The sequence below is a fragment of the Myxocyprinus asiaticus genome, chromosome 50, assembly GCF_019703515.2.
Source record: "Myxocyprinus asiaticus isolate MX2 ecotype Aquarium Trade chromosome 50, UBuf_Myxa_2, whole genome shotgun sequence".
NCBI classification, from domain to species: Eukaryota; Metazoa; Chordata; class Actinopteri; order Cypriniformes; family Catostomidae; genus Myxocyprinus; species Myxocyprinus asiaticus.
Window position 1 is genome coordinate 5,060,650 of NC_059393.1, and position 16,458 is coordinate 5,077,107.

Here is a 16,458-nt window from a genome sequence, read left to right on the forward strand (position 1 = left end):
ATGTTTTGCTCAAACTGCTAATGCAACATGTAATAAAATACAATAAAATCAAATTTGTTTGAAATTGCCTGTCTTTATGTGTTAAAAGGTGTTCTCCATCGTTGCATTGCTATGGTTTAGCTCCTCAACTCATCTGGACTTTCTTTGTCCTTCTTTCAAACAAACGTTAACTTTGTTTGTTCCTCTATCTCGGTTTCTTTATTCATCACACACGTGTTTATTTCTTTGCCATTTTCTCTCTCTTTCACATCTCTTTTTTTCTTCTATCTCTGGCTTCGATTTAGGGGACTGTTAAAGGCACTTGTTATTGTGAATGTGACTGAAACTCTTCTCTGTCTATATCCTTGCTGTCTTTGTTGCATCGAAGACATCATGCTGATGAAATCAAATAACCAGAGGTGACTGCAGTCATCTATCTGAGGAAAGTCCTAATTTGTCAGCATATTAAAGTGTGTTAAACCATGGCTTTTACATACACAAGATTTAACTTCACTGAACAGAAACAAGACAGACTATTAACTCACAAAATTCGGAGGTGCTTCAGGCCAGCAAAGTCGTCTTTGCCGATATGTGTGAGGTTGTTTGCATTCAGGTCCCTGTAAAAGGAAAAAAGAAACAAGGAATAGTAATTTCAAATTAAATACTAATTGTACCTAACTGGATTCACTCATAATCAAAGATGATTCTGTGTAAATGATTATGGCTTAGATATTTTTTGTGTGCACTAAAAACAAACTTTTAAGGGCATTTTTGAAGGGTCCCATAGTTGTAGAAAAATTAAGGATATCAGGGCAAATTCAGTTAATATCTACTGCTGAATTGAGAGAGGTTTCAAGACTTTCTTCAAAAAGTGCTCTAGTTAGTGTTCAAGTATATACTGTGTATCCTGTATACTATGTAGAGGTCTGCTACCGGTTTCAGGTCAGTTTTTCAAGTATAACTCCGGGTTCAGGTTGGGTTTGTAATTAATGAACAGACGAACAGATGGGTTAAGGGCTGTTCACATCGAACATGTTTTTGCATGTCAAAAAATATAAAAATAATTATTTGTACACATGCATTGGATGGACGTCTTTGATCGTTGTGGCACGTCTCACTGTTTATTTCACCATCTTGGGCATGACTGCAGTATTTTATAGACATTTTTTAGAAAGAACTTCCTGTTTCGTTCGTTGCACTGTGTCTAGTTTTTTCTAGCGCAGGTGTCAAAAACACTCGACATTCTGAAGGAGTTCCGGTTGCTAAGAGGACTTGTTGCGACTGTTACACGTGAGTGTTTTTCACCCCGTAATGTTTCAACACTTGATAAACGTAAGTCAGTGTTTACTGTTACTGAACTGTTATGAATGTTGCCTACAATACTTAAATAAAATACAGCATTTTGCAACAGATGTACTTGCTTAGAAAAGAAATTATAAAGATAGTGAATCTCGGGTTCGGTTCAGGTCAGGTTTGAGCTTAAAATTTGACAGTAGTGGTTGGTTTGGTCATGAAAATATTAAAAAGAAGAGGGCCAAGTACAGAGCCCTGTGGGACTCCTTGAGAAAGAGGGACAGTGGGAGTTTGAACTTATCAATAAAGTGAACATGAAAATATTAAACAGAAGAGTGCCAATTACAGAGCCCTGTGGGACACCTTGAAAAAGAGGGACAGTGGGAGTTTGAACTTATCAATAAAGTGAGCATGAAAATATTAAACAAAAGAGGGCAAAGTACAGAGCCCTGTGGGACTCCTTGAGAAAGAGGGACAGTGGGAGGTTTGAACTTATCAATAAAGTGAGCATGAAAATATTAAATAGAAGAGAGCCAAGTACAGAGATCTGTGGGACTCCTTGAGAAAGAGGACAGTAGGAGATTTGAACTTATCAATAAAGTATTATCTGTCAAGGAGATTGTGGAATTTGCATTCTGGGATATTATCAAATCACTTTTGATCACCAAACAGTGGGGCCTTAGACAGAGGACTTGGACGGCAGGGATCATGACCTGGCTAGGACTAGGTATCGCAAAGCACCATGCAACAACACCGGCATCCCCATAAAAAAGAAAAATGATGTTTGTATCCATTCTTTCTCCTGTCGAGGCTAAATATACAGCAAATAGATACTTTTAAAGTATCGAAGTCTCCTGTGCTTTGAAAGAGCAACCTCTGAGCAATTAAGCCACGTGATTTTGACCTATATAATCTCCAGACAAAGACAGAAAATTAACACATGCTTTTTTGCACCACATCATGTATGTGTTTTGTTTGAGGGGACTTGTGCCTTTAGGAGACTTACAGATATACAGTAGCCTATTGCTATAAATTAGTATATACACTTTTTGAACACAGAATGAATAAAAGCTATTGAAATTATAAAACAAAATCCTGATAGCATATAGATTATGATATGTGCGTGTAAAGGAGGGTTGCACTCATTGTTTAGAGGTGAATGCTGAGGAACTGTCACTTTTGTAAATATGCATTTGCACACACATTTACACTGTTGTCACCTGGGACACCGGCTGTAATGGTACTATTGTGGAAAGGAGCCCAGGTGTGACAAATCAGGGCAGTGAATAAGGTGACTCCTTTAATCCTTTAATTAGTCCAGCATCTGTGGCCAACTTTGGGACCATTAAAGTGGAAAATTGGACACAAAAGCTGTTCTATCTCTTCATCTGCTGTACAACCCTACATCTTCCTTAAGAGCCAACAAAGAAGCTAATATGTGTCCAAAGACAAATATACAGGATACAACCAAAGTCGATAAATATTAATGCATCTACAGTGGTGCAATATGAATCCCTCCATAAAGAATAAACACAGAGTAATTTTGAAAAGAATCACTAATTTGTGGAATAAATGAAACAGTATTTGGTCTCCATTGTCTCTGGAGAGTTTGTTGAGTAAAATCAATCAAGACTAACAAATTTACCTTCTCCGTTTCTTTTTCTAAATAACAGGAACAGTTTTATTCAGCTATCTTGTACATAATCAGATGCAGCCCTGTTGTTAATATGTAGTAAATGTCTTATATAACATATAAACACATTTGATTTTTTAAGTATATTCTCAGTAGCTACTGTAAAAGCAGCAATAATGGAGCCAAATACCACAGCAACAGATACAATGTAATTTAAGAGTGATTTTTATAATGTTAGAATAATTGTTTCAAAAAGTATGAGCAGATTTAAAAGTGATTGTGCACCACCAGCATCACCAAATGGAATTGCAAAAACAATAGGGACTTTAAGCTGACGACGGGATGGCTATGGTGTTCAATGTTCTAATGCGCATTTACTTGCTACTTCCTGACATTGTACTGTAACTATCTACTATGGGAAAATCGCTAATTTGCCCTAGTCTATAGTACGTGACAGATTAGGAATTTAAAAGTTATGTTTTTCGAGAGATGATGTAAAATGAGCACAGTAAGTAGCCTAAACATCCTCCTCAAAACGCATATGTTTAATGCATTAGCCTACCCATGGTTGGTTAGAATAGACTTTCAATAAACATGGGCTCGTTGGTACAGTTAAGGTTTCTTTCCCCATTGTGGTGCTGTGATTAATATGGATTGATTGAGCAAGTGATCAATAGTGATTCGCAACGTCACTAAAGCTGTTCCACCAGTAGGATCCTCCATCCTCAGTATGGTTAGCTAACCATGCTGAGAAATCCGAGCCAGAAATGGTTTGTAATTGTACTGTACCAAACCGTGCTCAAGTAGAAATGCTACTGGAACTTTTACTCAATCGTAGTAAAGCACTTTTGGTGATTTTTGCATGTCATGGCTAAGGCGGTTGATCAGTTTACTTCCAGTCGATGTAGCCATCCCTAGCCAAGTCCCTCATGATTGTTTTAAAACAAGTTTCACAAACACTTCCACTGTCTTCTATTGGTTGGACAGGCAGTTCCATCCCAAACTCACTGAATTTATTGAGCTAATGTCACTATGTTGAGCTGGACAGGATGTGCAAACAAACATAAAAATGTAATGATAATGCCACAGAGCCACAGTGTTTACAGGTTTCGGGGGAATTAACATACAAATGGCATACTTATAGGCCTCTGCAAATTAAAATGGGATAGGAGGAAGAATTTTAACTTTGAAAAATTACACACAACCATTATTTAAAACTTGCCCTCCAGCCCTAATGATCACCATGGCTTCAAATTAATTGGTGTGGTACTGAAAAACAGTTTGAAATATTAAAAGCATATTTATAACTATACACCAGCATGGATTGAAAAATAAAAAATAAAATGGGAAAAACCAGAGACAGAGACCCCAAGTTTGGCATGAAAGATGTTGAGACTCTTCTTCATGGGTGTGCCAAATTTCACACCTTTTTACCCTACATTTCTAGGGGCTTCCATAGACTTCCAGCCAAAGGAATAGATTAAGATACAATAGGTCCCTATGTACACAATCAGTGCTTGGCCCCTAACAACCAGTTATCCCATACTTGAGGTTCTGACTTGACCTGAATTGCATGAACAGCTAGGCTAAACCTGGACTCTTTTAAAGAACATGTGATATGAGCTACCTAACCTAGAGATCAGTTCATTTTGCCCGTTATGCAAAACACATGAGCAGTTTGAACACAGATTGCCTGTCCGTTATCAGCTCTATTGTTGGGTAGTGATACCGTGTTGAGTGGTTTGAGCTCTGCAACCCACAGCAGCATTTTGCCCTCCACTACGACCCCGCCTCCCCCCAGCCAACGTAAATAATGCCGCCTCCACAGCTCCATTCTTTACCACTGCAGGGGTAAAGCTCAGGGGACTAGGGGGGATATTATTTGGCCAGTGCATTCTCCTTGATAAATGACTCTGTTTGTTACACATCGCCAAGGGAATGTCTTACACACTACAGACTGCTGCCCGTTATCAATATTGCTTTCACTGCTAATTGTTCAACAAAGGGTTCAACACATTGAACCTCATCTAAATGTTTCTTTGAATTGGTCATTGAAGCATGCATGTTCCAGGATCAACATCTTTTGTTGGTCATGAAACAGCCTCTTATCGAAGAAGGATAGAATAAGAATAGTTCAAAAAATTGGTTCAGCGGTTATGAACAGATTTAACCATTATATATCATTTTTGACCACCAGGACACAACATGATTACAAGAGAAATCAGTGTTCTAATTGTTTTCCCACCCATATTGGGACCCAATGTTCCGAAGTCCACACAAGCTACATTAATGGGCGAATGCTCATACACTAAAAATTTCTCACACTGTAACTTTGACATCACAACCCAGATACTACATTTGCAAATAAGTAACTGAAAGAAAGCTGTTTTTGTCTTAGTACTGATATGGTTAGGGTTAGGTTTACAGATTGGGTTAGGAGTATATTCAAGTAATTATTACTGAAATAATGCTGACAATCGGACACGTTCTACATTTCACGGCACATTAAAGTTCTTGTGCTTTAACTTCAGCCACTGGGAGGGCCAGTTTGAACATACGAGACATTCGCACTCATCGTAAAATGTAATGGCATGTTACAGATCCAAGTTTGGGGAAGATTTGATGATCACAGTAAAAGGAGTTCATAAAAGTATGTGCTTCGACAAGCGATGGCAGAAAGTTTCGTTGTTTTTAGGCCATTTGGTTGAAAAGTTATACGCTAAAACATTTGTGAAACTTTAAACTATTGGTGGTGCAAGAGAGTTTGAGATAGAAACTCCAAATTTGGCATGATAGATGTTGAGACTCTCCTCTATGAGTGTGCCAAACCTCACAGTTTTTTACCATAACTATCCCTGCTGCACGTCACCTAGGGAATGTCCTCCTCACTATAGGATCTGACTGTTTAATGGGAATATTGTTCAAGCCCCGAACCCCAGGCTTAAACCTTATCCTAACACCCATTGTTTAAAGGTGCCTCTGTTTGTTCCTAGCAGGCAGCAGATGCCCTAACCCCGCCCCCAACCTTATCCTAACCATATGGAGCCTGTAAGGCTGAGTGCTAGGAACAACCTGAGGCACCTTTCACCCATCGCGTATCCTAACCCTAAACCTAGCATTAAAATCTGATTGGCTGATAGCAATGTCCCAGCACCAACAAGAATGTTGATCCAGGAACACATCCTACTTTTCAATATCAAGTTGACTAAGCATGAATGTAAAGTGTTTTGAAATTCCTGTTCAAGCACAAGTTTTGTACTATATGCGTCACTGGTACTGTATATAACACAATGACATTAGGAAGTAAACATATGATACATCCCAAAGTGCATCTGAGCAGGACAATATCCGGAATTACATCCTCTGAATCAATTGACATTATGTCCTGTAGTATCGGTTACATTTGACATGTCATGATACACGCAAAGGTTTTGATGGTGTACTGAAAAACTCTGACATATGAGATACCCTAAACCTTTGAGACACACAAACACACTCATGCATGCACATATAGAAATAGAGAGCGAGTGCATAATTTAAAGGGGGACACTGTAAACAAAACCTAAACACAACCTTTGTGCTGTATTTTCTCCAAATACAATATTCCTGACTGTACAAACACACTACTTGTTCTTGCACATGTATATACATGCATGTATATACACATTTACATAGCCCAGATTATATTGTGTACCAATAAGGTTATAATAGTGTATACATAAGTGTATATATACTGTATGTACATAGTATCTGTGTTCAATACAAGTTAAGCTCAGTCGACAGCATTTGTGGCATAATGTTGATTACCACAAAAATTACTTTTGTATCGTCCCACCTTATCTTTAAAACAAAGCAAAAATCTGGGTTACAGTGAGACACTTACTGTACAATGGAAGTGATTGGGGCCAATTTTTGGAGGATTTAAAGACAGAAATTTGAAGCTTATATTTTAAAAAAAGCACTGTTCTGTTAAAACTAGTATTATTTTAACTGTAAAGCTGTTAAAATCATAGTTTTTTTGCAGGATTAACGTTGTTACAGCATCATTGGTGCTCAAATTGAGGGGGGGTTTGGGTGTGGGGGGGGTGGCAGGGACCCCCCCATAAGGCATATATAGATTTTGGGGGGGTCCCCAAATATTTGTATTTTAGTAAAGATAATAATGACAAATATTTCGTGAATTATTTACAATAATCAGGGCTCTATAGTGCAAGTGTTTTACTCGCATTTGCGATAGAAAATTACTGCTTGCGAATGCAGAAAATGATTAGGGCACATGGCGCGAGTAACTGCTGATCTAGCCCAAAGATATGAACTTATTATTGCAGCCTATCATCAGTATTAAAACTCCCTAATGCATCTTCCCTCATATACCAAATACTTTTAAAAGAGGTGTGCTAGTTATTTTTGTATTAAAAGCGCCATTTTTTTCACTCTCACATGGCTGCGAGCGCTGTCCTCTACCTCCCTCTATTTCTTTCATGCACACGCAGAGACCGAGTGAGAGATATACCACGTGAAGATGGTCTAAGTGGAGTTTCTTGCTTGTTTTTATGTGTCAAAATTACAGACAGCATTTTGAATAATGACGGATTAATCTTGCACTCAGACACAAGATTCTGAGAAAAATAGCTAGTCAAATTAAAATGTGTGAATCCACAATATGTATGATAACATTAAACAGGATGTCAGCGTCCTCGTCTAACTCAACGTGATAAGCAAAATCTCAAACATAAAAAAATGAATAAAAAAAATCATGAAAAGTCACTCTTCCAATAACAGCCTCTTTTCACAACTGCGTGAGGATGACTTGCACCAAATTTACAGTATTCTGCTTCTAACGCAGGTGTGTTGGCTGTTGTGGACAAGTGCTTGTGGGTTTCTTTTTCTTGGATCTTCAGTAGTCATGAAAATCCTATAACATCATAATCACGCACTGCAAGACTGTAAAAACCTCTTAAAACTGCATACCTTGTTGATGCTTTATAACGAGACCATCAAGAAGCTGCATGGCTCTGTGTCAATGTGTAATAGACCAGTAGAAATGCCAACCGCTAGAAATGTATCAAGTATCATGTCTGTCACGTTATGCAAAATCCGTGGCAAAGCACGTTCCCAAAAATCATTGTATTATAATCATCATTTTGATATAGATGTTTTTCATAGAAAAACAATTAAAAAAAATAAAAATAACAAAACAGCATATACAGATGCAGAATTGCTTCTTTGTAGTATTTTATGTCATATAAAATAAATTAACATTGTATAACTTTCATGAATAACCCATTAAACATTATTGTATTATTCAACGCTTAGACAGTTAAAACTGAAAATACATTAATGTAGTTATGAATGTCATGAAAGATTGATTTGATAGATTTAAATGTTGATGAACTAGCTACTAATCTGTTAAGAATTAGTCATACCTACCGAATATGTTTGTTAATGGCAAATGGAAGTATAAAGAGTCATCAATATATTATTAGTTTATTAGTGGCTTAAGGAGATCCATCAGGACTGATGTAGTTTGGTGCTGCCTGTAAGATTAATTTGAGAAATAATAATTTGAAAAAGGTTTATCAGAGAAGATGTCCTTTGTCATGTATGAACATGTATGGCAAAAAAGTTGTAAAATTGGATATAACTACACAGAAAAGGTAAATTAACGATAAAATCATGTTTACACACATATTGTTTATGTCTAGTGTTACTTTTGAAACTGACAATTTTAACATTTATGGATACATTTTTTTGTGGTAATCAACATTATGCCACACTTAACTTGTTTTAAACCTGGAATATTCCTTTAAATACAAGTTAAACTCCTACAACTGCATCTTCTGCATGCTGTCAGTTCTCATAGACAATTATTTTGATCTGTCCCTCAGTTTGTAAAAACAAACATAAATTGTGTTAACAATAATGAATGTTAAAGTTGTCGAAATTGTTCTTTTAGCAGTGGGACTACTTCTCTAGTTGGATTAACCTCTAATTATGTGTTACCAATTTAATTCCTGTGGGTGGCTATGGTACTTTGCACAGGTTAGTTCAATTCTTTACTCGCATGTTAATAAATAAAACATTTTTAAACATGTTAATTTGGGATGATTAATTATATGTAAAATAATGCATAAAAAATAAATAATGCAATGAATCTTTGCCGGATCCAGGGTAGTAGGGGGCAGTCAGGGCACCCTCAGTTTGGGCTGTACTAGCTATGCGCTTCATCGGGTAGGCAGTGCAGCCTTTCAGAGATGATGCTTTTGTGGATGGATCTCGAAACACATTTTTCAAAGTTTCACATTTTCAAAAAATGCATTACAGTCTAGAGTATGCCCATAATACGCTTACAACCCGAAAAAGTTGGGACAGTATGAAAAATGATAATAAAAACAAAAAGGAGTAATTTGTCAATTATATTCACCCTTTGCTATATTGAAAGCACTACAACTACACATTATATGATGTTTTACCTTGTGAATTTAATAATTTTTTTAATATACAGTAATTTCAAATCAGATGATTGCAATATGCTCCAAAGAAGTTGGGACAGTCGAGTGTCAGTCGATGCTGCTCCAAAATTTGTACATATCTGTCTGCATTAATGGTGCCCTCACAGATGTGCGAGTTACCCATGCCATGGGCACTGACACACCCCTGGCCCATACAGACACTGGCTTTTGGACACGACGGTTGTGTTTTTCAAAAACTATTTGAAATGTGGACTCATCGGACCAAAAAACACTGTTCTACTTTCCATCTAAGATGAGACCGAGCACAGAGAAGTTGGCAGCGCATCTGGACAGTGATGATGTATGGCTTCTCCTTTGCATAGTAAGTCTTAACTTGCATCTGTGGATGCAGCGGTGAATGGTGTTGACTAACAAAGGATTACTAAAGCAATCCCAAGCCCATGTTCATGATATCCATTACAGATGAATGATGTTTTTTAAGACAGTGATGTCTTGACACATTCAAAAGTGGTTTTCGACTTGCCCTTTACACACTGAGATTTGACCAGATTCCTTGAATCTATCAACAGGGTTGGGGAGTAACAGAATACATGTAATGGGATTACGTATTTAAAATACAAAATATAAGTAACTGTATTCCACTACAGTCACAATTTAAATCATTGGTAATTAGAATACAGTTACGTTCAAAAAGTATTCGGATTACTGTACAGATTACTTTGCATTTTATTGTCATTTGTTGCATTAAATATTTAGTCCTTTCAGATGGAAAACATTTATACATATAAATGATGCGATCCAAAGTGCATTTGAACAGCGGTGAAACACTTTCTTATGATGTGTTACATTCATACGAGCAGACAGAGAAGTACGTTTGAAGTAAGTTTGGAGCAGAAGAAATAGAAATGAACGTTGTGTAAATTATCAGCTTAACACTAAGCTAAAATGCTATTTCTAGCCATTTTACATGCACACGTTACCAGGCATGATCATATTTTTTTATCAAGAAAATTCATGTTGGATCATAATTTCTTTTTTTCTAGTAAGACCTTTGATATTAGGGCAAAAATCGTATTCTTGATAATAATTTTTGTATTGTTTTCCTGTAAAAATATCTAAAAATGCTTAAAACAAGATCAATTTGATTTATCTTGTTTCAGAAACAACACTGCAAAAGATATTTTGGTTTTTCAGAGAATGTATTTTTAACATGTGTATTTTGTCTTACTGTACTGGCAGAGTTTTTATAGTCAAAACAAGTGAAAAAAATCTACCAGTGCTGAAGAAGTAATCCAAAGTATTTAGAATACGTTACTGACCTTGAGTAATCTAACGGAATACATTACAAATTACATTTTACAGCATGTATTCTCCCAACCCTGTCTATCAACTATATTGTGCACTGTAGAGGGTGAAATGCCTAAAATCCTTCCAATTTGTCTTTGGGGAACATTGTTCTCAAAGTGCTGGATTATTTGCTGAATCATCTGTTGGCAAATTGACAAGTCTCGAATGATCCTTGCTCTATATACTATGACACGATTGCCTCACCTGTTTAACATTTGTTATTTTGTCATTTCAACTCGTCAAATTATTATTAGTCTTAAATCGCCTGTCTCAACTTTTTTGGGGCATGTTGCAATCATTTGAAATTGAACAATTAAACAATTAAAAAAAACAAAAAAAAACAATGAAATTTACAAGGTAAAACATCATATAATGTTTAGTTGTAGTGCTTTCAATATAGCAAAGGGTGAATATAATTTACAAATCACTCCTTTTTGTTTTTATTAGCATTTTTCATACTGTCCCAACTTTTTTGGAATTGGGGTTATATATTCAGTGGTATATAAATAAAAGAAACTATGTAGTGATTTCTAAAGCCAATTTTTGTATTGTTTAATAATATATGTAATAGTAATTAAAAATGTCATGTATTTTATTTGTCTAAATTACTTGTATTCCATTATTTATATTACTATATTTTATTATTTAATTGTTCATTGTTATCGTTACTTTGGGGACTTTCTCAGAAAATATTGATATTTGTATATTTATATTTTTTTGACACCATGTAATTATTTCAAGTAAAATGTTTAATTGACAGACCTAGTTAACACACATTATATGTTAAAGTATATATACTTTACATTTATTTAACAATGCTTTGCCCCATAGACTTCCATGGTAAGTGCATTTCCTTAACACAGTTTTGTTTGTTTTTACAAACTAAATAAGTTTCTGTGGTAATAGAGCTTAACTTTTATTGGTCCCAGTTCAATGAGTTGCCCATTGCTGGATTCAAACTAGCAACTTTCCAGTTAGCAGCCTGGATTTATAACCACCAATTTAAAGATCCATAACATAGTAGTACTATCACATACTAACAGAGTTGCAATCAAATAAAAATTAACACCTGCCTATGCCATTCACAAATTCATAAACTTTCACATGCATAGCAAGAATAACATATAAAGACTGTTTAAACTCCATAAGCACTCATGCCACACACTTTCGAGATACTCACAGTCTTTCTGTGTTCTTTGGTATATTTCGAGGCACATTCTTGAAGGCAAGTCCATGGCAGTCCACGATAGTGCCCGTGCAGGAACAGTGAGGCGGGCACGCTCCAGAGTGACCCACTAGAAGTAGAGCACTCAACGCACCCCAAATGCACAAACCTGCGCTGGGCAACATTAGTTCAACGTTAAGAATGCCAGTCCTTACCAGCAACTCCAAACCAGAGCCCAAAAAAAACAACCGTTTCTCTTTAGTAGCTTTAAATGCCCAAACATAAACTACTGAATGCAAGGTATCTGTACTTAAAACACTCAAAATCAAAGGAATAAAGATTAAAAGTAAGATAACAGTCTGCAGAACCCTTAGACTCAAGAAACTGGCTTTAAATTTTGTTTTGTTTTTTGTCTTCTCTCCAAGCTGGTTTTCCTCTTGTCTTCGTGCTCTGGTTCTCCCACAGTTCCTTTCTACAGTGGTTCCCCCACTCTCCTTCTTTCCTCCAGGGAAGAGCTTTGAAAAAAGAGAGAGATTTGTACAATCTCCCACATGCGTCCTCCCTCATTCACATAGGAATCATCCATCAAAGGATCTACAAATCACAGCGTCTGACTCCTCCCAGTCAATATTACACCCTCCAACGGTTTCTAACGGACACACACACACACACACACACACACAACTCACATCTTTACTCTCAGTAATGGGAGTCCTGCCGCTCACAGTGTTGATGCCCACGGTCCTGCTCTCTCATCTGGGGTAATTACAGTGTGATGCTGGCAGGGGTTTGGATGAAAGATGAGACAGAGGCTATATTGTACATTTATTTGCAACATCAAATGAAAAACATTAGCAAAATTCAGGGCATGTTTGAAAAGATATTTGCTTATTTATAGTTTATTAAAAACTATTAATAATAAACAAAACATTTTTTTATTATTATACTTAATACAGAGAACATAATTCCTTTATGAAAGATTCTGAAGACGTGTGCCATATTTGGAATGTAATCTAGCTTACTACTTAGTGAATACTGTGCAGTATACACTGTCTACTGCCTACTAAGTTTACAAGGTAAACCAGTGGTACTAATTCTGTCAGTGGTGTCCAATTATCATCTTATAAATAGGGCTGTCAATTTAACACATTAATTCAGTGCAGTAAATTATACAGTATAAAAAATAACGTTTTAAACAAATTAAAGGGATAGTTCACCCAAAAATGAAAATTCTCTCATCATTTACTCACACTCATGCAGCTCTGTAGGTCCATACAATGCGAGTGAATGGTGATCAGACCTTTTTATAGCTCCAAAATCACATAAAGGAAACATAAAAGTAATCCAAAAGACTCCAGTGTTAAAATCCGTATCTTCAGAAGTGATACGAGAGGTGTGGGTGAAAAACAGATCAATATTTAAGTCCTTTTTACTATAAATCTCCTCTTTAACTTTCACTTTCAGATGTGAAAGTGAAACTAAACAGGCACCACATGTGACTTTTAGATGTAATAGTGAAAGTGAACTTGGAGATTTAGAGTAAAAACAATGACTTTTAAAAAAATATATAGATATGTTTCTCACTCACACCCATTATATCGCTTCTCAAGACATGGGTTTAAACACTGGAATCATATGGATTACTTTAATGTGATTTTTAGAGCTACAAAGGTCTGATCGCAATTCAGACCTGAGATATTCTTCAAAAAATCTTTGTGCTCTGCAGAAGTAAAGTGTGAGGCAGAGTAAATGGAGAGAATTTTCATTTTTCATTTTTGGGTGAACTATCCCTTTAAGGCAATTAATCATGTAATGTAATAAGGAATTTTCCTACCCTAGGAGCAATTCAAGCTTGAAGTACCACCTTCATGTTTTTACAAGTCTCATTCAGCAGGTGGCAGTAAGCACAACATGACATAGCATCCTAAAATCGCTGTATTTTAGATCGCAACCAAAGTGATCTAAAAGTGTCCGTCTGACACATGCGTATATAGACGCATCCTTAGAAAAGCTCTTTTAAATCTACCACGGATTAGATTAGATTGACGAGTTCAATTGCACAATGGATTGCTGCGGACTGTAGGCCAATGATAGGCTTATGTTCAGTGAAATAGAAATAATCAATATATTGCCGTCTAAAGCCACTTTTTGTACTGGTTTTCTAATGGCTTGTCTGCCACGATAACGTATAGTATTGTAATTATCTATATTAAGGCTTCACAATTTATTTAACGCATAAAAAAAACACAATCAATGTGGTCTCCATTTTTTTTACTTCCTGAAACTTCACACGATTGGAGAAAGGTGTCTCAAGCTGTTCCTGGCAGGCTGCTCAGCCTTACAGGCTCCGATTAGGGTGGGGATGGGGTTAGGGAATCTGCTGCCTGCCAGGAACAAATCCAGGCACTTTTGTAAAATGGGTGGAAGTTTACCAATGTTTTCCCCACTTTCTGTGGCTAACATTGGCATACTGTATATATATTTTCAGGAGGTACACGCTCGACTCCACTGCACATCCTTGCACAGAAACTGACTGTGTTGAAGAGACTGAACAAGAGCCAGAGAAATTAATAGTTCTGAAATTTTAAACTCCAGCAAACTGAACTTCAGCATTCAACATGTTTTATACCTGTCTGTATAGTGTCTAATAATGCTTTAGCAATGTATACTTAAGTTTCTCTTGCCAATAAAGTTTGATATGAACTGAATCTGCCCATATGATCCTTAGAACAAGTCCACTGGAAAACAACAGAAGATTTTGCCCAAATAGTAATTGCAACATGTCCACTGTATCAAAAAATTACACTTGAATCAAAGATTAATACCTGTAAAAAAAAAAATTCTAATTTAACTTATCTGCAAAAAAATAAAAAAGTACATACATTTATGAGGATTTTTTTTTTATGTTTGTTGTACTGTATCATGTAACATAATTTAATTCTAATTAATAACAGAAAACTGTGATTAATTAGTTATAATGTTTTAATCGATTCACAGCCATAACGTGTATATATACACCGATCAGCCACAACATTAAAAGCACCTGCCTAATATTGTGTAGGTCCCCCTCGTGCCGCCAAAACAGTGCCAACCCTCATCTCAGAATAGCATTCTTAGATAATATTCTTCTCACCACAATTGTACAGAGCGGTTATCTGAGTTACTGTAGACTTTGTCAGTTCGAACCAGTCTGGCCATTCTCCATTGACCTCTCTCATCAACAAGTCGTTTTCGTCCACAGAACTGCTACTCACTGGATGTTTTTTTGTTTTTATCACCATTCGGAGTAAATTCTAGAGACTGTTGTGCATGAAAATACCAGGAGATTAGCAGTTACAGAAATACTCAAACCAGCCCATCTGGCACCAACAATCATGCCACAGTCCAAATCACTGAGATCACATTTTTTTCCCCATTCTGATGGTTGATGTGAACATTAACTGAAGCTCCTGACCCGTATCTGCATGATTTTATGCACTGCACTGCTGCCACACAATTGTCAATTAGATAATCGCATGGATGAGATGTGGGTTGGCGCTGTTTTGGCAGCACAAGGGGGTAATACACAATATTAGCCAAGTGGTTTTAATGTTGTGGCTGATCGGTGTGTGTGTGTGTATATATATGTATATATATATATATATATATATATATATATATATATATATATATATATATATGAGTGTGTGTGTGTGTGTGTGTGTGTGTGTGTGTATACAATTGTGCACAAAAGTTTGCATACCATGGCAGAAATTGTGAAATTTTGGCATTGATTTTGAAAATATGACTGATCATGCAAAAAAACTATCTTTTATTTAAAGGATAGTGATCATATGAAGCCATTTATTATCACATAGTTGTTTGGCTCCTTTTTAAATCATAATGATAACAGGATCACCCAAATGGCCCTGATCAAAAGTTTACATACCCTTGAATGTTTGGCCTTGTTACAGACACACAAGGTGACACACACAGGTTTAAATGGCAATTAAAGGTTAATTTCCCACACCTTTGGCTTTTAAAATTGCAATTAGTGTCTGTGTATAAATAGTCAATGAGTTTGTTAGCTCTCACGTGGATGCACTGAGCAGGCTAGATACTGAGCCATGGGGAGCAGAAAAGAACTGACAAAAGACCTGCGTAACAAGGTAATGGAACTTTATAAAGATGGAAAAGGATATAAAAAGATATCCAAAGCCTTGAAAATGCCAGTCAGTACTCTTCAATCACTTATTAAGAAGTCGAAAATTTGGGGATCTCTTGATACCAAGCCAAGGTCAGGTAGACCAAGCAAGAGTTCAGCCACAACTGCCAGAAGAATTGTTTGGGATACAAAGAAAAACCCACAGGTAACCTCAGGAGAAATACAGTCTGCTCTGGAGAAAGACGGTGTGGTTGTTCAAGGAGCACAATACGACGATACTTGAACAAAAATGAGCTGCATGGTTGAGTTGCCAGAAAGAAGCCTTTACTGCGCCAATGCCACAAAAAAGCCCGGTTACAATATGCCCGACAACACCTCGACACGCCTCACAGCTTCTGGCACACTGTAATTTGGAGTGACGAGA

General features: G+C 36.5%; 1 protein-coding gene across 1 annotated transcript in view; it reads right to left on the reverse strand.

Annotated features, from left to right (window-relative positions):
- LOC127438751 (slit homolog 1 protein-like) overlaps positions 1-12,337 on the reverse strand; it is a 90,066-nt gene extending 77,729 nt beyond the window's left edge. Inside the window, exons 1-2 of the mRNA XM_051694576.1 lie at positions 11,906-12,337; positions 525-596 (exon numbers count right to left, since the gene is read on the reverse strand). Coding sequence (XP_051550536.1) covers positions 525-596; positions 11,906-12,075 — 242 coding nt within the window. The 5' untranslated portion in view covers positions 12,076-12,337. The remainder of the gene's footprint in view (positions 1-524; positions 597-11,905) is intronic.
- Positions 12,338-16,458: the final 4,121 nt, after the last annotated feature.